Source organism: Taudactylus pleione, unplaced genomic scaffold, assembly GCF_031769625.1.
Source record: "Taudactylus pleione unplaced genomic scaffold, aTauple2 ptg000536l, whole genome shotgun sequence".
Taxonomy (NCBI): domain Eukaryota; kingdom Metazoa; phylum Chordata; class Amphibia; order Anura; family Myobatrachidae; genus Taudactylus; species Taudactylus pleione.
The window spans coordinates 1,662,079-1,684,835 of NW_028284938.1; the positions used below are offsets into that span (position 1 = coordinate 1,662,079).

Here is a 22,757-nt window from a genome sequence, read left to right on the forward strand (position 1 = left end):
TAAACTGTATCCAAGGAAACAGGCAGCACCAACCAGCACACCAGCTTTGTAGCAAAAAAGACAACATTTATTTCAATGCAAAAAAAGGCATATATCTGCATTCCATCCATGTAGATGACATAATGATACTTATCATATCGTAGTTGTTATAGGCATATTGATAGCTCCCAGTCCGACAGCTGTTTCGGTGTTGCCACCTTCCTCAAGGGTCAGCTATGCCAACTCTAGCAACGAATGCCCTTAAATACCTAACACCCCCATAATGAGTACTCTCACCTGTGCATGCACCTGGCATGCATCACCTCCCATCCGAACGGCCATCACATCCCGGAAGACGGACTCTGCGCATCCACACCATGATCCACATGGCAGGACGCCGTCCTCCGTCAAACCGGAAGTGACGCGCCAGACACAACGGAACTACTGTGACTTCCCCACCAACTACTATCAGCCACAGAGTTCCGTCTGACAGGAAGCGGCTGCCAGATCTCTAACAATACAACCCAATACAAAGCTACTAGCGTCTCATCACCATAGCAACCGGAGGCACTCAATTCTGACAGCTGTCCTCCAGCACTGCTAAACAAATGCAGTAGCACTACCTATTTACCAACAAGATAGATCAAATGTACCCATCAATGCAATAAAATATGTAACAATAAATACATTCTATACCCCATATGCAAAACACCAATATACATATCTGGTGTTCAAATATTGTACATAACATATTAGAAAATAGTATAAAGTTATTTGCAAATCCAAGGGGAAATAATTCTAATCTGCATAAAATACATGCTCTAAAAACATGTTTCCTATAAGTTCCAATCCAATTGCATGTGTACAAATGACCATCAATTTCAATAAATCACGTGCACAATTTGACAGAAAGGATCCAATCAAAAAAGGAATATACTGTGCATACACAAACCAATGTTTTTCTCTACACATGTTAATATTTCTAATCTCACTAAAATTTACACAAAACATTTACTTATATTTTTTCTTACACATATTAATTCCTGCAGTCTCGCTCATGGCTTACAAAAATGATGAAAGAGTAAATTCCTCATTAAGACCCAAAGGGACCATTGAGTCCAACTTATAAATCCACTCACATTCACGTTGCAGCAACAGTCTGTGTCTATCACCACCTCTTCTTAGTGGTGGTATGTGATCAATTGGTTTGAATGCAAAATCCTTCATACTGTGGCCATGCTGAATAAAATGCCTTGCTACCGGTGGTGTGCTGGTATCCATCATGGTGGCTGCTTTTTTAATTGAGGACCTATGGAGCGCAATGCGTTCCTTGACCATACGTATGGTTTTACCCACATAAAGTTTTTTGCATGGACATACAATTATGTATACCACATACTTTGATTCACAAGTTAATCGATGTCGGAGCTGGTAACGTTTGCCTGAAGCATTGTGATGAAAGGATTCTCCCACTAGTAAATGCCGACAGTTAATGCATCCACCGCACTTGAAGGCTCCAATTTTCGATGAGAGCCAATTACCCCATGTATTGACCCTTGGACTTATATCTGAGAAGGTGATGCGTTCTCTCAGATTGGGGCTGCGTTTATAACAAAATATTGGATTTTGTTGGCAAAAAGGACCCACTATGGGATCACTTTGTAAAATATACCAGTAATTGATGATCACTTTCCTCATCAAGGTAGACGAAATTGAATATGTGCTTGATATTATCATCCTTTCAGATTCATCCACTTTAGCCTTGGGAATTAATAGGTCCTCTCTTTTTAGTTTAAGACATTTTTGAATAGCTGCCTGAACCCCTTTAGTATCGTAGTCCCTATTAATGAAATTTTGACCCATTTTTTGTAGGGCCTCTGGGATCTTATCGATATCCGAGGCAGTTCTTACGACTCTCACCATTTGTGAGTAAGGCAATCCCTTTTTCAAGGGTTGCGGATGGAAGCTGCTGGCCAACAAAAGGGTATTTTTATCAGTCAATTTCTTAAAAATGGTCGTAGTGAATTCTCCTACTTCAATTGCAACAGACACATCCAAAAATGAAATACTGAGCGGACTGCAGGAATTCGTGAACCTGATAGAACCCGGTAGAGAATTTAAAGAATCAACAAAACTTTTCAATGCAGGGGCACTGCCAGTCCAGATCAAAAATAAGTCATCTATATAACGCAAGTAGAATGCTATATATTGCGAATAATGCTGATTTGACTTAATGTGCTTAACCTCATAGTCATACATGTAGAGATTCGCGTAGGCCGGAGCCATATTTGAACCCATGGCAGTACCCCTGCGTTGAATAAAAAACAAGTCAAACAAAAAATAATTTTTGCGTAAAATAATCTCCATAAGTAAGAAAAGGAATTCACTGGGTGGACCATTATAGTATGGGCTCATACCCACTACTCTTCTAATGGCTTCCATCCCTTCAACATTATCAATATTTGTGTATAAACTGTTGACATCCAATGTCACAAGTAGACACTGTTCCGGTGGGGGTCCAAAAGATTTTAATTTATTGAGGAAATCGGTTGTATCTTTCACATAATAGGGTGTTTTTTGTACAATAGGCTGCAAATAATAATCCACATACTGTGAAAGTGTTTGAATTAAAGAACCCCTTGAGGAGACAATGGGTCTACCTGGAGAATTAATGAGTGACTTGTGGACTTTTGGCAATATATACAACAGGGGAATCTTGGGAAAATCCTGTTCTAAGAACCCGGCGGTTTGTTCATCAATCCAACCATTTGAAACACCCATTTCTATTATGTTATCAATTTCACGTTTATATAAACCTGTGGGATCATAGGTAAGTTTTTGATAGCATGTACTATCATTAAGTTGCCGTAAAACTTCATTAACATAATCTGACCGGTTCAATATGACTACACCCCCACCCTTATCCGCTGGGCGAATTATAATCTCAGGGTTATCTCTTAATGTCTGGATAGCCTTAATTTCGTCTTTGTTCAAATTTTGATGAATTTTTCCCTGTTTCTTTAATAAAAAAAAAGTTGGTGCTGCCTGTTTCCTTGGATACAGTTTAAGCATTATATTTGAATGATTAATTACCTTGCACCCATTATATAACATGAGGTGTGCGATTTTCTATGGACGATTATTGTAAAAAAGAGTTTGTTCTTCTTTTTTCAAAATTGCACCTATGATATTTATTTTTATTGCTTTTCTTCAACTTGTTTTTTGAAAAAAAAATGTTTACACCTTGTTTGAGAATGGATATAGGTGTTGGAGACCTGACTGGTACCAAGCGTTTTTTGGAGAAAGATATTTCAAAAATATTGTTTGCAGAAACTGACCAACTTGCCTTTGATATTGACAGTCCTGCTGATGTTTTTTCTGATTTAACCAAATTGAAGAAGAGGCATATTGAACTAGATCTTCATGGATTAACCTTGTCACAGTATCACAAGGACAAATTGATCCCTAGAGGGTTTCGTATTAAAAATCAGCCAACAATCGGTAGAAATAACAAAAAATTCTGCAGACAATGGTGTCTCATATTAAACCAATGAAGTTTTGATCTCATGATCTTGGTTATCCAGCAAGGGTAAAATTCATCAAAATTTGAACAAAGATGAAATTAAGGCTATCCAGACCTTAAGAGATAACCCTGAGATTATAATTCGCCCAGCAGATAAGGGTGGGGGTGTAGTCATATTGAACCGGTCAAATTATGTTAATGAAGTTTTACGGCAACTTAATGATAGTACATGCTATCAAAAATTACCTATGATCCCACAGGTTTATATAAACATGAAATTGATAACCTAATAGAAATGGGTGTTTCAAATGGTTGGATTGATGAACAAACCGCCGGGTTCTTAGTACAGGATTCCCTTGTTGTATATATTGCCAAAAGTCCACAAGTCACTCATTAATCCTCCAGGTAGACCCATTGTCTCCTCAAGGGGTTCTTTAAGTCAAACAATTTCACACAGCAATTTCCTTTTTCAAATTTTCAATGTCAGAATTGACTTGCTGGATAACCAAGATCATGAGATCAAAACTACATTGGTTTAATATGAGACACCATTGTCTGCAGAATTTTTTGCTATTTCTGCTGATTGTTGGCTGATTTTTAATACGAAACCCTCTAGGGATCAATTTGTCCTTGTGATACTGTGACAAGGTTAATCCATGAAGATCTAGTTCAATATACCTCTTCTTCAATTTGGTTAAATCAGAAAAAATATCAGCAGGACTGTCAATATCAAAGGCAAGTTGGTCAGTTTCTGCAAACAATATTTTTGAAATATCTTTCTCCAAAAAACGCTTGGTACCAGTCAGGTCTCCAACACCTATATCCATTCTCAAACAAGGTGTAAAAAATTTTTTTTCAAAAAACAAGTTGAAGAAAAGCAATAAAAATAAATATCATAGGTGCAATTTTGAAAAAAGAAGAAAAAACTCTTTTTTACAATAATCGTCCATAGAAAATCGCACACCTCATGTTATATAATGGGTGCAAGGTAATTAATCATTCAAATATAATGCTTAAACTGTATCCAAGGAAACAGGCAGCACCAACTTTTTTTTAATTAAAGAAACAGGGTAAAATTCATCAAAATTTGAACAAAGACGAAATTAAGGCTATCCAGACCTTAAGAGATAACCCTGAGATTATAATTCGCCCAGCAGATAAGGGTGGGGGTGTAGTCATATTGAACCGGTCAGATTATGTTAATGAAGTTTTACGGCAACTTAATGATAGTACATGCTATCAAAAACTTACCTATGATCCCACAGGTTTATATAAACATGAAATTGATAACATAATAGAAATGGGTGTTTCAAATGGTTGGATTGATGAACAAACCGCCGGGTTCTTAGTACAGGATTTTCCCAAGATTCCCCTGTTGTATATATTGCCAAAAGTCCACAAGTCACTCATTAATCCTCCAGGTAGACCCATTGTCTCCTCAAGGGGTTCTTTAAGTCAAACACTTTCACAGTATGTGGATTATTATTTGCAGCCTATTGTACAAAAAACACCCTATTATGTGAAAGATACAACCGATTTCCTCAATAAATTAAAATCTTTTGCACCACCACCGGAACAGTGTCTACTTGTGACATTGGATGTCAACAGTTTATACACAAAATGTGAAAATGTTGAAGGGATGGAAGCCATTAGAAGAGTAGTGGGTATGAGCCCATACTATAATGGTCCACCCAGTGAATTCCTTTTCTTACTTATGGAGATTATCTTACATAAAAATGATTTTTTGTTTGACAACATTTTTTATTCAACGCAGGGGTACTGCCATGGGTTCAAATATGGCTCCGGCCTACGCGAATCTCTACATATATGACTATGAGGTTAAGCACATTAAGTCAAATCAGCATTATTCGCAATATATAGCATTCTACTTGCGTTATATAGATTACTTATTTTTGATCTGGACTGGCAGTGCCCCTGCATTGAAAAGTTTTGTTGATTCTTTAAATTCTCTACCGGGTTCTATCAGGTTCACGTATTCCTGCAGTCCACTCAGTATTTCATTTTTGGATGTGTCTGTTGCAATTGAAGCAGGAGAATTCACTACGACCATTTTTAAGAAATTGACTGATAAAAATACCCTTTTGTTGGCCAGCAGCTTCCATCCGCAACCCTTGAAAAAGGGATTGCCTTACTCACAAATGGTGAGAGTCGTAAGAACTACCTCGGATATCGATAAGATCCCAGAGGCCCTACAAAAAATGGGTCAAAATTTCATTAATAGGGACTACAATACTAAAGGGGTTCAGGCAGCTATTCAAAAATGTCTTAAACTAAAAAGAGAGGACCTATTAATTCCCAAGGCTAAAGTGGATGAATCTGAAAGGATGATAATATCAAGCACGTATTCAATTTCGTCTACCTTGATGAGGAAAGTGATCATCAAATACTGGTATATTTTACAAAGTGATCCCATAGTGGGTCCTTTTTGCCAACAAAATCCAATATTTTGTTATAAACGCAGCCCCAATCTGAGAGAACGCATCACCTTCTCAGATATAAGTCCAAGGGTCAATACACGGGGTAATTGGCTCTCATCGAAAATTGGAGCCTTCAAGTGCGGTGGATGCATTATCTGTCGGCATTTACTAGTGGGAGAATCCTTTCATCACCCTGCTACAGGCAGACGTTACCAGCTCCGACATCGATTAACTTGTGAATCAAAGTATGTGGTATACATAATTGTATGTCCATGCAAAAAACTTTATGTGGGTAATACCATACGTATGGTCAAGGAACGCATTGCGCTCCATAGGTCCTCAATTAAAAAAGCAGCCACCATGATGGATACCAGCACACCACTGGTAGCAAGGCATTTTATTCAGCATGGCCACAGTATGAAGGATTTTGCATTCAAACCAATTGATCACATACCACCACTAAGAAGAGGTGGTGATAGATACAGACTGTTGCTTCAACGTGAATGTGAGTGGATTTATAAGTTGGACTCAATGGTCCCTTTGGGTCTTAATGAGGAATTCACTCTTTCATCATTTTTGTAAGCCATGAGCGAGACTGCAGGAATTAATATGTGTAAGAAAAAATAAGAAAAAATATAAGTAAATGTTTTGTGTAAATTTTAGTGAGATTAGAAATATTAACATGTTTAGAGAAAAACATTGGTTTGTGTATGCACAGTATATTCCTTTTTTGATTGGATCCTTTCTGTCAAATTGTGCACGTGATTTATTGAAATTGATGGTCATTTGTACACATGCAATTGGATTGGAACTTATAGGAAACATGTTTTTAGAGCATGTATTTTATGCAGATTAGAATTATTTCCCCTTGGATTTGCAAATAACTTTATACTATTTTCTAATATGTTATGTACAATATTTGAACACCAGATATGTATATTGGTGTTTTGCATATGGGGTATAGAATGTATTTATTGTTACATATTTTATTGCATTGATGGGTACATTTGATCTATCTTGTTGGTAAATAGGTAGTGCTACTGCGTTTGATTAGCAGCGCTGGAGGACAGCTGTCAGAATTGAGTGCCTCCGGTTGCTATGGTGATGAGACGCTAGTAGCTTTGTATTGGGTTGTATTGTTAGAGATCTGGCAGCCGCTTCCTGTCAGACGGAACTCTGTGGCTGATAGTAGTTGGTGGGGAAGCCACAGTAGTTCCATGGTGTCCGGCGCGTCACTTCCGGTTTGACGGAGGACGGCGTCCCGCCATGTGGATCATGGTGTGGATGCGGAGAGTCCGTCTTCCGGGATGTGATGGCCGCTCGGATGGGAGGTGATGCATGCCAGGTGCGTGTACAGGTGAGAGTACTCATTATGGGGGTGTTAGGTATTTAAGGGCATTCGTTGCTAGAGTTGGCATAGCTGACCCTTGAGGAAGGTGGCAACACCGAAACAGCTGTCGGGCTGGGAGCTATCAATATGCCTATAACAACTACGATATGATAAGTATCATTATGTCATCTACATGGATGGAATGCAGCTATATGCCTTTTTTTGCATTGAAATAAATGTTGTCTTTTTTGCTACAAAGCTGGTGTGCTGGTTGGTGCTGCCTGTTTCCTTGGATATAGTTTAAGCATTATATTTGAATGATTAATTACCTTGCACCCATTATATAACATGAGGTGTGCGATTTTCTATGGACGATTTTATATATATATATATATATATATATATATATATATACACACACACACTACCGTTCAAAAGTTTGGGGTCACTTAGAAATTTCCTTATTTTTGAAAGAAAAGCACAGTTTTTTTCAATGAAGATAACATTAAATTAATCAGAAATACACTCTATACATTGTTAATGTGGTAAATGACTATACTAGCTGCAATGGTCTGTTTTTTAAAGGAATATCTACATAGGTGTATAGCGGCTCATTTCCAGCAACCTTCACTCCAGTGTTCCAATGGTACATTGTGTTTGTTAAGCGCGTTAGAAGAATAATGGATGAATAGAAAACCCTTGAAAACCCTTGTGCAATTATGTTAGCACAGCTGAAAACAGGTTTGCGTTCCTTTGAGCTAGTTTAGTATCTACAGCATCACATTTGTGGGTTCGATTATACTCTCCAATTGGCCAGAAAAAGAGAACTTTCACGTGAAACTCGACAGTCTATTCTTGTTCTTAGAAATGAAGGCTATTCAATGCGAGAAATTGCCAAGAAACTGAACATTTCCTACAACGGTGTGTACTACTTCCTTCAGAGAACAGCACAAACAGGCTCTAACCAGAGTAGAAAGAGAAGTGGGAGGCCCCGGTGTACAACTGTGCAAGAGGACAAGTACATTAGAGTCTCTAGTTTGAGAAATAGACATCCTCACAAGTCCTCAACTGGCAACTTCATTAAATGGTACCCGCAAAACACCAGTGTCAACGTCTACAGTGAAGAGGCGACTCCAGGATGCTGGCCTTCTAGGCAGAGTGGCAAAGAAAAAGCCATATCTGAGACTGGCCAATAAAAGGAAAAGATTAATATGGGCAAAAGAACACAGACATTGGACAGAGGAAGATTGGAAAAAAGTGTTATGGACAGACAAATCAAAGTCTGAGATGTTTGGATCACACAGAAGAACATTTGTGAGATGCAGAACAATTGAAAAGATGCTGGAAGAGTGCCTGACGTCATCTGTCAAGCATGGTGGAGGCAATGTGATGGTCTGGGGCTGCTTTGGTGCTGGTAAAGTGGGAGATTTGTACAAGGTAAAAGGGATTTTGAATAACGAAGGCTATCACTCCATTTTGCAATGCCATACCCTGTGGACAGCGCTTAATTGGAGCCAATTTCTTCCTCCAACAGGACAATGACCCAAAGCACACCTCCAAATTATGCAAGAACTATTTAGGGAAGAAGCAGGCAGCTGGTATTCTGTCTGTAATGGAATGGCCAGCGCAGTCACCAGATCTCAACCTCTGAGCTGATGTGGGAGCAGCTTGACCGTATGGTACGCAATAAGTGCCCATCAAGCCAATCCAACTTGTGGGAGGTACTTCAGGAAGCGTGGGGTGAAATTTCTTCAGATTACCTCGACAAATTAAAATCTAGATTGCAAAAGGTCTGCAATGCTGTAATTGCTGCAAAAGGAGTTTGAATGACAAAATTATTATTTTAAATAAAAATCATTATTTCTAACCTTGCCAATGTCTTGACTATATGTACTATTCATTTTGCAACTCATTTGATAAATAAAAGTCAGATTTCATGTAAAACACAAAATTGTCTGGGTGACACCCAAACTTTTGAATGGTAGTGTGTATATATATATATATATATATATATATATATATATATATAAACACACCAGTAACGGCGGCACTCAAGGATTAAAGAGACGACAACTGCATAACTACAGCCAACTAATGCAGTTGTCGCCTCTTTAATCCTTGAGTGCTGCTGTTACTGGTGTGTTGTGCTTGGTGCATAGATTTTGCACCGTCTTCGGAGGGCAACGAGATAAGAAGTTTTTACTCTATAGTGAGTGCTGGATCTCTACCTTGGATTACCGTATATATATATATATATATATATGTATATGTATATTTAATGGTTCAAAACAATATGCATGGCAACGCAGCCACTAGCAATGATGCATAGCCCTGGAGCATGAACATAGGATAATCAGTTCCTAGTGAGCTGCCTCGGTAATGCTACATGTTCCTAGTGTGAGATGCAATATCATGAATACTGATCAGACTACAGTACCAAATGTCCCTCTACTGTGTGTAACCTGTAGGTGCTCTTTACTTGTGGTAAGTAGAAAACCAGTTCCCCTGCTATTGCAACAAAGGTTTCACAAGTATTCTTTCTTTTACTATGGGGTTTATTCTATAAGCGTTAAATAAGGCTAAAATAGAGTTTACATACTCTGTAAAAATTAGGCATTTGTACATCAACTTTATCATTGATTCTACTGTTTGCCTGATTATAACAGACAGTGCTGCTTCTTCATGTGCTTCTCATTCAAATGGATGGGAAGTTTGCAGTGGAGGAGCAATGACAAAACTGTTTGAAGATTGGTCAGTCTCATCAGGATGAGGAGAGCATTTCTGAGCGCTTACAGTAGTAGCAACACTCCACCCCAAGTATATATTACTCAGAACTAATTATAAATCAGTATTATTGTTTTATTGATATGTCAGCCTTGGGTGCATTTCTGTAAGTAAAATAATACAACAGAAGCATATTAATGAGTTATTCTTTAATAGCAAGTAATAAATGAGGCAAAAATCCAGTTACACATAGGGCCTGATTCTGAGCTGGGAGTAAAGCAGAAAAGAGCAAGTACCTGCAGTGGCGTAAGGTCATGTCAGGCACCCGGAGGCAAGTTCTAATTTGGTGCCCCCCCCCCCAATAAAAATGGAAAATAAATATGTTTAATATCTATCTATCCCGGGAAGAAGTGCCATGTAGTGTGCGGCCATGACGGTACACTCCCGGTACATATATACAGCCCTAAGTGGGGTGATTATATTGTGGTCAATGGAGGAGGTGCCCCTTTAGTGCTGGCACCCGGCGGCAGGCGCCTCCATTGTCTCCCATACTTCTGCCCCTGAGTACCTGTGCACCTGGACAAACCATGTTATATCCTTTTTTTCTTTGCTGCAAAAACCCGGGTCCCAGCTCAGTGGAAAATAGTCCCTGGAAAATAACCCAGGTCAAGTGACCCGCGAATCCAACCCGGGTACCTACCAGAGTCGGACCCAGGATAGACCTGGGTAATGGTGCAGTGTGATTTGGGTCATGCCTAAAATGAGCTGATTGGTGGTTGTGGAGCAGTCACCTCCCACTTTTTATGACCTCACAAATTTAGCAGGGCAGACATGGTTTCAGTGTGAACTGGGCTGACCTGGGAATTACCCCAGATCGATGGTGGTGTGTAAACGGGGTCTGACCTGGGCTGGAACCATGTCCGAAAACCCAGGTCGGACCTGGGTATTTGGCGGAAAAGTGGTATCACACTGCAAGGTGTGCAAATACATGTATTTATTTATTTTTGCATCAAGGGTAAATACTGGCTGATCTTGCATGCAGGGTAGTATTTGCTGATTTTGCATGTAGCCCACAAATGCTGGGCAGCTTTATTTTTACACTGTACAGTACTTTAGATTTGAGTTTGGACACTTCTCAAATTAAAAACTCTCTATACCCGCTAAATCTGTGGCACCTGTAGTGCAGCATGGTTTGTCCAGCTGCACAGTAACTTGCTCTTTTCTGCTTTACTCCCACATCAGAATCAGTCCCACAATGTACTAAAATTACTTTGTTTTTATTAAAGGACATCTCTCATTGTTCAGATAAATTGATGCATATAGTGCCTTTCATGTTCACACCTATAAACACTCAGGGATTTCCTATACTGTCTGTGCCAGGAAGAGAGAATACAATAAGAGAACATGCTGTATGTATGCAAGGGTACGGACTCACATTGAGAGTTGGCGTTTGGTTCCCTGCTTTGTATGCTTTCTCCTGTGCCAGGGCATAGAACAACTCAGACTGTGTACATTTGTATTATGCTAAATCAATTTATCTGAAAAGTGAAAGGTTAAAATGTTTCATAGCAAAATGTTTCACTTTCAAATGTCTGGATTGAACATTAATAAGTTGTTTTTACTTAGAACTATAAATAATGTTAAGACTTGATTATATTAATTTTAGCCTTACTCACTTATAGAGCGATTGACCTGCCCTGACACCATACACCACACCACAGATCTATAATCAGGAACCACATCCAGTGTTTGTAATGAACTAATCCACCTTCTAAGTATTAGTTGGAGATAAAACATAATTTTATTGCTATTGTGTCAAGAGGTATCTACACAATGACCTTACCTTAGCCGGTGTTTTCCGCTTCATTAAAGTTAAAAACGTTGTCAAGAAAATTCTCTTTAAATACAATGTAAACTTGAATGTTACTGACCACTGCAATCTACAGTATTGTATTTAAAATGGTCAGTTTTCATTACAGTAGTTGATTGCAGCATTTTTTCCATTCTTATTATTTTATTATGTTGCTGTTTATTGTAATCAGGTATTTCTATTCAGAAGAAAATGTTTTCCATCCAAGAGATCAGACTTCTGGGAAATGACATTTATATGGCAGCTGGTAGAACCCATGTATAACTCACTAGGCTGGTAGAGCATTACACAGGTTTTTGCTGACTCCGCATATTGAGCCCCAAGCTCAGTTTCTCATTTGTTAACGTTGGTCATTGCAGAATAGGATTTTGGTTGTTTAGTAAGTGCCAGATGTAGTCTCAATGAAACAGAAATGTTTGGAAATTTTTAAGCTAATTTTCATCTTCAAGTTATTTACAAGGGAAATGTTGCATATAATTCACCTAAATAAGAATGGCATCACAATTCTACATCAACAATGACATCTGATGCTGTATAGTGATATTTTCCAACAAGCTCGAATAAATATTAGAGTAAATAATAAATCAAAGTTTTTATCTTGCAAAGTACACTCCAAGGTTCATTTATGTTTAGTTTGCAAATATTTTGTTGATATTTCTACTTTTAAAGTTATAACAGCTAACTGCTTGGCATTACTTACACACAGTTGAGCTATTTACTTAGTTTAGGCTGAAACAATATTCAAAAGAATGCAGATTATTAATTTACTTGGAAACCATGACATCACTGAGGCAAAGTAGCTAAACCAATATACATGAGAATCCAGCCTATTAATTGGAAAGGTGCCCCAGTGATGTCACTTGTTGCTAGGGAACTGACAGTCTGCATCTCTATCAGTTCATGCCACAGGAAGGATGCATTCAAGGTGTGCAGGTGACAAGTTCAATGTAATATATTTCAGCAGCTAAGGCTTAACTCATTGTCATGTTCTATTGTTCATTTCCTTATTTCCATACCATTCATTTAAACAGTGATATTTATGAGTTTAGTGAAGGTAACTTGTAATTATATGTACAGTTAAGTTGAACAAAATGTTATTCAGATAGAGGAAAACAACTAAAATTACTTTATCTGCATAATATAAAGCTGCATAGTAGATACATCATGGCAAACTTAGGCATTTAGGGCCCGATTCAGACCCGGACGCTAAGCCGCGGACGCACGCTATGGGTGATTGACACCCGTCTGCGCATGCATCGCAGTTCGCGTGCGTGAACCAGTCATTGCGATAGGGAATCGTGCGCTCTTAACACAAAGACTGAGCGCTAGTGACAGATTGAGTGACAGATAGCACCGTTTGTGGGTGGTAACAGGGGAAGGTGCTTGTGAATGGGGGAGTGGTGCTGCGAACGCAGGCGTGTCTGGGCATCAAAACGGAGTTTTATGGGTGTGCATAATTAGCATGGAAGCGTCATTGTACACGTCACTTGGTTGTATTTCAGCCTGCAGTGTTCGCAGTACTTGCGGTGGGGTAGAGTCTACCTCAAGCGCTGCGTGCAGCTCCGATGGCTCTCGATGGTTCTGATTAATCATACACTTCTTGGAGATGACGTGTGCTAAGAAAGAAAAGTGGGCGTCTTTAGACCAGTATGCGTTCACTCTGCCGTCGCTCTCATAGAGGGTGTCCTTACACCAGACAATGTGATCCCGGAATTTGCATACACAGCCCCTTTTAGCAGCGAGAGAGTGCAGCTTAGCGTCCGGGTCTGAATCACTCCCTTAGTTCTATGTCTGGATGTTTTGAATATACCACAATAGAAGTGAATCAGAGGGACTATAAACTTGAATTGTGCATTATAGATAGAAAGTTTGTTTCCTAGATGAATAAGGTTTATTTATCTATAACAGGCATGTCAAACATGCGGCCCGAATAAACATTTTATGAGGCCCGACAGTGTGAGCCCACATATTAATATAATATTATGCGGCCCACACCCCTGCCACAATCGGAGCTCAGCTCCGATCGGACAGTGTTTACTTTATTTAAAGCTGGCAACGCTGGTCTCTGAAGCAATCAGGGGCCTGAGGTCGCTTCAGAGGCCAGCGTTCCCAGTGATGCAGCGTGCGGGTGACGTCACTCGCGTCTCCCTCGATGATAGGAGCCTGCGCCTTCCGCTCTGGACCTAATTAGATCCAGTCAGTGTCGGCGTCTACGTGGGACGGTGGGTGTGAAGACGGAGTGGACTGGAGCGGTGCCCAGCGGCCATCGTGAAGAAAGGCAAGTACTGCACAGGTGAGTGGGGCCTGTTCTATACTGGGAGGGGAACAGCATAAGGGACATTGCTGGGGGCACAACATAAGGGGCTCTGCATAAGGGGCATTACTGGGGGCTCTGCATAAGGGGTGGTACTGGGGGCACTAGGGACATTACTGGGGGCTCTGCGTAAGGGGCATTACTTGGGGCTCTGCATAAGGGGCACTACTAGGGACATTACTGGCGGCTCTGCATAAGGGGTATTACTGGGGGCACTGCATAATGGGCACAGATTCAGGGGGCATTAAGGGGCACTTCTACAGCATAAGGGGCACTAATACAGCGGGCACTGCATTGGTTTTTATTACTAATAAACCTTTCAAAATTGCATATAAGACTTTTTTTTTATTGCGGCCCACACACTCTTAAGACCTTGAATATTCGGCCCGGTTGGTATTTTGAGTTTGACATGCCTGATCTAAAACATGAATAATAAAATAAAGTCCCATTTTCAGTATTAAGCTATTTTTTTAATGCCATGTGATGTTGCCAAAATGAATTTACATTTGGCATGAATCTTACACAGCAACTGCAGCGGGACGCTCTTCCATGGCACATACTCCGAATATGTACCCAGAGACATATGCACAGTGGAACATGTCAGTGTGGAAACGTGTCTCCAACTGCTTACATACAGTGTGTACGTGGCAGCAGCTTGCTCCATTGTAAGGCAAACTATTCAATAGTCGCATAATAATAGATATTGACTCCATGTTTTGAACAGGAGAAAGTTATTTCTAAATAGTACATCTTTAAGGGCATAGTTTCAGTAATAGAGTAATACAGTACCAGTAGTATCACATCAGCTCATCAGGCTGCAGTCTGCTTTGTGCATTAAATCAGGACTAAAGCTGTGTCATTTGGCATTAACATAACTTATAAGAGTGTGGAGATAACACTGTATTACTTTTTTTTTTTTTTTTTTACAGAACTGCAGTAGATTGTCAGAACAACAAATGTAATATATTAATTCCTCATAATCTAATCTGTATAGTAGTCTGCCATTGCATGACTCTGCAGTACAAACATAGAAGCCTACAGCTACAAAACTATAAGTAGTGGTCTGGTATCTAATAAGTACAAGTTGCTATTTACTGTAGAAAGGGTTTCTTCATTAAATATGCATCATTTTAAGTTTACGTATTGACACTATAACCTATTATATGATTGGGTTTATGTGGCAACTTCATTTAATAAATACTGAAATACTCAAAGACCTGCTGTCATTGTCCACTAAAGGGAAATAGTTGATAAGAAAATAGAGCACATGGGATAGCTAATTCTCATGTGTAACCTGACTTTCCAAAAGTGCTAAATTGCATAAATATGATAATATATAATTCAATTATTACTTTCCTATGATTATTTGTTCAAACTCAAACGTAAATGACGGAATCTTAAAGTAAACTCAGGAGGGACGGAAACCTCCCGTGCAGCAGGAGGAAGATGACAGAAATATGCCACATAAGGTTTTCCCTCCACCCTGTACTAGCATATCGGCGGGAAAGCAGCCAAGGCACGGTGAGTGCAGCGAGAACAGGAGGGCTGGGCATGTTAGGAGGATGGAGGTGGTTTTAGTAACCTTTTCTGTTGCTGAATATATTTCAAAACAACCTGATAAGTTAGAAACCTCTTGACACAATAACATGAATAGGAAACTATTATGAATAAAAATCCCAAAGATATATAAAGATGTATAAGAAGTTACCAATAAATGTTACTTACACTGGTATCAGTCTGAAGAAGAGCAAAATAAAAAAACAAAAAAGGTTATTTTCAATATTAAACTTCAGCTATGAATAACTATTATTACATGTAAATTGGTATATATTAAATGTCACACTCTTATTTTTAAAGATTACTTTGAGAAATAGAAACAATGTACTTCTGCTTTACAAGTAGGCCATGCGCTTGTTACGATTCTTGAAACCTAATTAGGCCAGAGTTAATATCCCACTATTACATTCTAATTATGTTTTATTAGTATATCCAATACATGAAGAATGTAATAAAATGTTTCAATTATGATTAGGGACATATTCATTTATTATTTGTAGGTATTTGGTGACCTGTGCGCGTTTAGGATTCATGTTAGCCATGCCATGCTAAATAAGCAGCTTTCTGTCTTACTTATTCTTGCCACTTTAATAATATTATAACATGTGGCCTCATTTAGACATAGGATCTAAGCCACCTGGGCAAAGCATGTCGTTATGCAAGGGAAATGAGCTTTTTGCTTGCAGGGAATATACTGCTGGCTTGTGCATGTACTATAATATATAAGTATTAGGCAGTTTTATTTTGATACTGCTATTTAAAGTTGAGCTTTGATGAGCTTAAGCTTGGATTTACCTCCTCCCAACTCTGAATGTGTCCATACATTTTATATGTTACCCTTGTGCAGTGCAACTTGATTTTGCAGAGATGCAAAGTTGCACCTTATAGTGGGATTCACACCAAAATCTAAATGTGGTTAATAACGCGTAGGACAAGAATGAAAGTGGGTATGTCTGCCTTTTTTCCACTCACTGCTTTTCCTGGTTGTCCTCACTCATGCAAAAGATCAAAACCATTTATTTGGGGAAAATATTTTAATGAGGTAGCAGTAAGTCATACTTGCCAACTTTCCCGGATGGTCCAGCAAAGTCATGAATTTGGGGGTCTCGCCAGCCTCACGACAGAGTCTCCCATTGCCATCCACTTCCCAAATAAATTGTGACATCCTAGCCCCATCCAAAAAGCAGTAAATAGTGTCTTTAAACAGCAGTGGACGGGGCCAAAATGATATGTAGACCCACCCCCTGCTTAAAATGCCACAAATTGCTGCTTTAAGCAGCTGGGCTGGAGAGGGCCACGATAATGTCGACACTGCAGTAGGACACCTCCTGCCCAGACTGGGAGCAAAGTGGCTGATACAAACATTTACCACTTTAAGGGGCAAAACAGCTTTAAGTTAAAGTAGAACTGATACCGAAAAACTATCTTTATATGTTAAAGTGGAATGTTACGTTTAAAACGAGATTTTGTTATGTAGAAGTACTTTAATAAAAACCAGGAACATACCAGTTTCATGAGGTGGAGCTTGAATGTGTAAAGAAGCAGCAGTTTAACTGGAAACTCTGGGCATAGGCCACAGGGTTCACTTCAATGGCTGCTCAAAATCATCTAGGATACCAGGCAGGTGTGTTATGGCAATTGCAGCATGACAATAATTGTGCAAAAGTAAAAATAACAATGCTATGTAAGATGCACTGCCCCAAATACCAAATATGTATGTATCATCGATTGTTAAGAAATGCAGTTTTAAAAGAGTATTTATTCAGATTTTTCAGTGGCATTACCTGAGTTAGAAGAATACTGTCAAATAGCTGCTGTGTTTCCGATTGATCCTTGGTTATATCAGCATTAGCATTCATGCCAAAAATCTCAGGTGATGGGTTTAGTGGGAGGGTCTTCGTATACTCAATGTAATGATTGTACTGAAATAATAAAAATATACTGTTAATAATTGGTCAGTGCTTTAATGTTCATCTATATTAAAGAGTATAATAAAACTTTAAAAACCACTATCACCTTATTTTTGAAAGTTTCCTTTGAGAATTTGCAGTCTAATTAATTAAATGTCCATTAGATGGCAACAAGAAATCAATCAACCTACTATAAAGAATTTGTGAATGTTTGTAGTCATAAAATAACTAAGGTGTAACAACTGTAATTAAGAAAACAAAACTCTAGAGTTAATAAAGTAAATGTTACAAATGTGGAGAAATGCACAAAATTATACAACACTGAAAATGTGGTGTAAGGTTATCATTGCTATATAGTATATGATAGAAGTTTTTGAGGTATGTAGTCAGGAAGCCAGCGGTCGAAATGCCATCCACCGGCTTCCCGACAGTGAAATCCTGGCATGGGACTAATGATAGGCGTGTAAATACCGAAGCCCATCATTAGCCCCACCCTGAAATCCTGATGCCCAGCATACTAATCGTAGGTAAGCCGGGCATCGGGAGCGGATAGCCGCGCGGGGAGGGGAGGGTTAGGGTCTCCCAGGGGGACTTAGGGTTAGGCACCCCCTTGAGAGGGTTAGGTTAGGGGAAGGGGGGTTTAGGGTCAGGCACCCACAGGGGAGGTTAGGGTCAGGAACCCTCCTGGGAGGGTTAGGTTTAGGGTGCGGGGAGGGGGGGTTAGGTTTAGGCACCCCTGGGGGAAGTTAGGGTTAGGCACTAGGGGGGAGGTTAGGGTTAGGCACCCCTAAAGGAGGGTTAGGGGGGGGGGAGTTTAGGGATAGCCTTTATACTTAACCTGTCGGGATCTCCATATACCGGCTTTCCGGCGTTGGTATTTCATCCGCCGGGCTGACGTCCGGCGGGATAACATACCGGTTCCAGTTTTTGAAACATAGTACATGTATAGTGTTAATTAGGGATTGGCTACAGTTTCATAATTGCTAAAGTACTTTAAGGTAATATTAATGACATATGAGCCTATGTATCAAGATTTTTTCCACATAATTATGTAGAGTGCTAATGGGCACTGCAGATCACAGTCCACATCATTCTAATTGGGGACTATGATCTCAGCCCCAAATGTCCCAAACTCCAAAAAGCAAAGCTTTTCAGATGTGTGGCCCAGTAAGTTTACACTATCTTCAGATAGTGTAAACTGCTTTAAGCCTAAGGAAGCTCATGAACAGGAGTAAGATCTTTCTTTCTCCCGCCGCCTCAGACTGACACTGTGCACATGCGCAGTGTCAGCTTCTACTAAGAAGTCTTTCACAAACGTGAAAGACTTCCACAAAATGCCAGGGATATACTGTAACACACAAGAGACAGTGGTTACCGCAACCGTTGTCCCTGCGAGTTTCCCTTTGTACATAGGGCCTGATTCAGACCCACTCGCGAGCGGCTGTCCGCTCGCAAGTGGGTCGATGGTCTGCACTGAGCATGCGCACGATGGAGGGAGCTCCGTCGTGCGCATGCGCCAGACACGACGAGCGAAGGACTTTCCTTCGCTCGTTGTGTCCGATCAAAGGGGGCGTGCTGTCAATGTTGATTGACAGCACGCCCCCTTTGGTGGGCGTGCCGGGGGCGTGCCTCCCTGACGGGGGCGTTCCCACGGGAACGCCTCCCGTCAGAAGCCGGCCCACTGACATCACTAGTGATGTCAGTGGGAGTGATTTTGGCTCTGATAGAGCCAAAATCACTCCGGAGCTTGCGGTTGAAAACCTCAACCGCAGGCTCCGGCTCGCAATTTCGATGGTCGCGATGGTCACGACCATCGCGGCCATCAAAATGCACGCTCGTATAGCCTGTGGGTGGTGACCCACAGCTATACGAGCGTCCAGGAGGACGCTCCATGAAAATGGAGCCCGGCCCTCATTCAGAGCGTGCGCTCTGCTCAGAGCGTACGGCTCTGAATGAGGGCCATAGTGGGTATATTTTCATTAAAATTAAAAATATCCACAGTGATATGGCACCTTAATAATTGAGGCAGTTCCGTGATAAAGTTCCATATTAAAGCATAGGCCCTATAGTTGCACAGCACATAATGTAATATTACTGGATAGTGCCAATAAAGAAAAAGACCATTAAACAAAGAAGACAAAGGTGTGAATGAACATTATAGAAAGGATAAAAATTATGAGTATTTTTTCAATTAAAGCATTTAATCATAAAAGACAATGTATCAGTCAATCATAAAACACAATGTACTAAATTAAAATAATGTTAAACAGTAGATTAAAAATGTAACCAGTGGCATATTATATGGAATTAAACAAAAAGGAAGTACAAACGAGAAAAAAACAATAATTAAATACTGTGCATGCTTCAATACATTTTCAAACAATTTTCCATGAAAAGAAATAGGTCATAATGTTGAAATCATATAAAAATAGAGTAGTCATTTGAGTGACAGCAACTGAAAAGTGGTGAAATATAAGTATTCTATGATCTTCAATGATCAGTTATTTAATTCCTTTATGTGGAAGGTATAATTTCTTTTGCATGGTAGTCTAAAAATTTTGCAATAACAGTATGAGGGTACCTCCAATGGGCTCTCTCCTGGCTTAAATGATCTGCTCTTTCTATTTGTGGTGTACACAGGGCCTGATTCAGATCCGCTCGCAAGCAGGTCGATGTTTGCCCCCTGCGCATGCGCCGCCTCCAGCGTGCACATGCGCGAGACCCGGCCAGCAACGGGCGCTCTGTCGCACCAGTGATATCAGTGGTGAGCTTCCTGCTCTAATTAGAGCAGGAAGCTCACTGGGGCTTGCGGGAACGAGACCCTACCACAAGGTTCTCGTCGCAAGCCCTGATGGTCGCGACCATTGCGACCATCACCTGGCCGCTCGCAAAAGCTGTGGGTGGTGACCCACAGCTTAGCGAGCGGCCAGGAGGCTGACACAAAAAAAAAAAGCCGCCCTGATTCAGAGCGAGCGCTCTGAAAGAGCGTCCGGCTCTGAGTCAGGGCCACAGTTCACTCTGTAGAGCTAAAGCCATACTTAGATTAGAATCAAGGTATTCAAAACAGCCTGTCCTTTAACATGTTCAGAAATCCTCTTTAAATTGTAAATTATTACAATGGTGTCTATTTTCTAGGTCATTGATCTTATCAGTAAGAACACACATGGAGGTATTTTGAGCAGTTACTGTATTTCATCCGTTCCCAAACTTTCTTGAATCACGGTGCCCTAGAGTATCAGTATTTTTTCACGGCACCTCAAGACCGAAAGTTTCTTATTGAGAAATCAGCAAAACTACATTAAGTAAATTGTGCTTACCTGTAATCTTTAGGTTCAGTGATGGGGTGATGGACAAGGTTGTGCACTGATTTTTCCTATCACATTGACCATAAATAATTTGATCTTGTACTGGACCACCAACCCATGGGCACCCCTGCAAGTGCTCTGTGCCACCCAGTTTAGGAACCACTGCAGTATTTTGTGGTTATAATAGAGAATCCCCTGGATCACTGATCCTCTGCTCGGTCTATCTATATCATACTTGCCTACTCTCCCTGAACATCTAAGAGACTCCCAAATCTCTTCCAGACACCTAGAAAAATGGTCAAGTCTCATGAAGGTCACCCATGGTTGCTCACATACTGAGTGAAGTGAGTGGTCTAGGTGGCTGATGACGTGATTTGCCCCACCCCTTCCTCGCTTCGTACCATCCTATAGCAGGGGACAGACGGGATAAGACTGGCGGTATAAGGGGCAATCCCAATAATCGTTGTCCCTTTGTTCAATTTACTATGTGCTGTAAAGTTCTCATCAGGTTAGCTGACAGAAAGATCAGTGTTTTGGGTGGACACCTGTCATAACAATAGGGCAGTTCCTTGTGGTTTACCAGACAGTGGCTGGGAAAATAGACCCCCATAGTGATACATAGAGGATAAAGCTGATAACAAGCAGGTGGTGAGGTGCTGGTCCATGATGACAGAAAGGGTATGGTGCAACACTGCACCATGGGACAGGCAGTATTCAGCCACAGGATTCCTGGAAGCAAAAGCAGAGTAGTTCAAGCCTTTGGGCACAGATTTGCCCTCTGGTACACCTCTGCCAAGTAGGGAAACATCTCACAGTAGGCCCTGATATGGAAGGAAAACTTCCCAACGTAACCCCGATAGTAGGGCGAGAATCCTGGGGGAATGTGATGCTCGGTGGCTCGCTACACTCTCCACAAGATTATATTTCCCCTCTATGCCCAAGTGGATGGTAGGGAATGATGTTGGACAATAACTGATGACGTCAGGGTACATCTACAAAAGGCCGGGGATCTATCCACTTCCGCCCGGGCAGGGAAGACATGCGGCGATGTGACTAATGATGTCACACCGCTGCGTAGCATATGTAAAAGTCATGCCCAGCCCAGGCCACAGCTGAGCCACCTGGAAAAGCCCAGCGCTGCCCGGGCCAGGCTACAAGGTAGCTGGGGCTGTGTGGCGGTGGAGGCTATGGGTCCCGGCGTCCGGGGCTGGAACAGTGAGTCCGTGGCCCTGTTTTGTGCCCATCTGGACCTTGGAGCCTGGTATGGGTGTCCCCTTAGTCCCCCCCTGTCGCCAGGCCTTACTTTACCTGCCAGTGGTTGTAATGTTATGGCCGATTATTTATATTGATAGATAGATAGATAGTTTGGCAAGTCAAGACAGCTGCCTCTCTAGTCTCTCTGTCAGCCAGAGTCAGTCACCCCTGGAACAGATCCCGGGAGCGGCAGCCCGACAGCGCTGGAAATCCCGATCATCCTTAGGTAAGTAATAACTATTCTAACCCTAACCCCTCCTTAGGGGAGCCTAACCCTAACCTCCCCCCTGTAAGTGCCTAACCCTAATCCCCCCTGTAAGTGCCTAACCTTAACCCCCCCCTTCCCCTCTGCCTAAACCTAAGTCCCCCCGGTGGGGTGCCTAACCCTAAGTCCGCTCCGGGGGTGCCTAACCCTAACCCTCCCTCCCCCTAGCCTAAGCCTAACTCTAACCCTCCCGGGGGGGTGCCTAACCCTAAATCCCCCCCAGGTGCGCTAAACCTAACCCTCCCCCCCCCTCGGCTGTCCGCTAACGCTTCCCGGGATCCCTACGAT

At 41.0% G+C, this 22,757-nt stretch overlaps 1 protein-coding gene across 1 annotated transcript in view; it reads right to left on the reverse strand.

The window, feature by feature from the left end:
• Nucleotides 1-22,757, reverse strand: part of DNAH7 (dynein axonemal heavy chain 7) — a 482,851-nt gene that overhangs the window by 58,749 nt on the left and 401,345 nt on the right. The window contains exon 57 of the mRNA XM_088451023.1: nt 17,520-17,657. Within this exon, the coding sequence (XP_088307149.1) occupies nt 17,520-17,657 (138 nt within the window). The remainder of the gene's footprint in view (nt 1-17,519; nt 17,658-22,757) is intronic.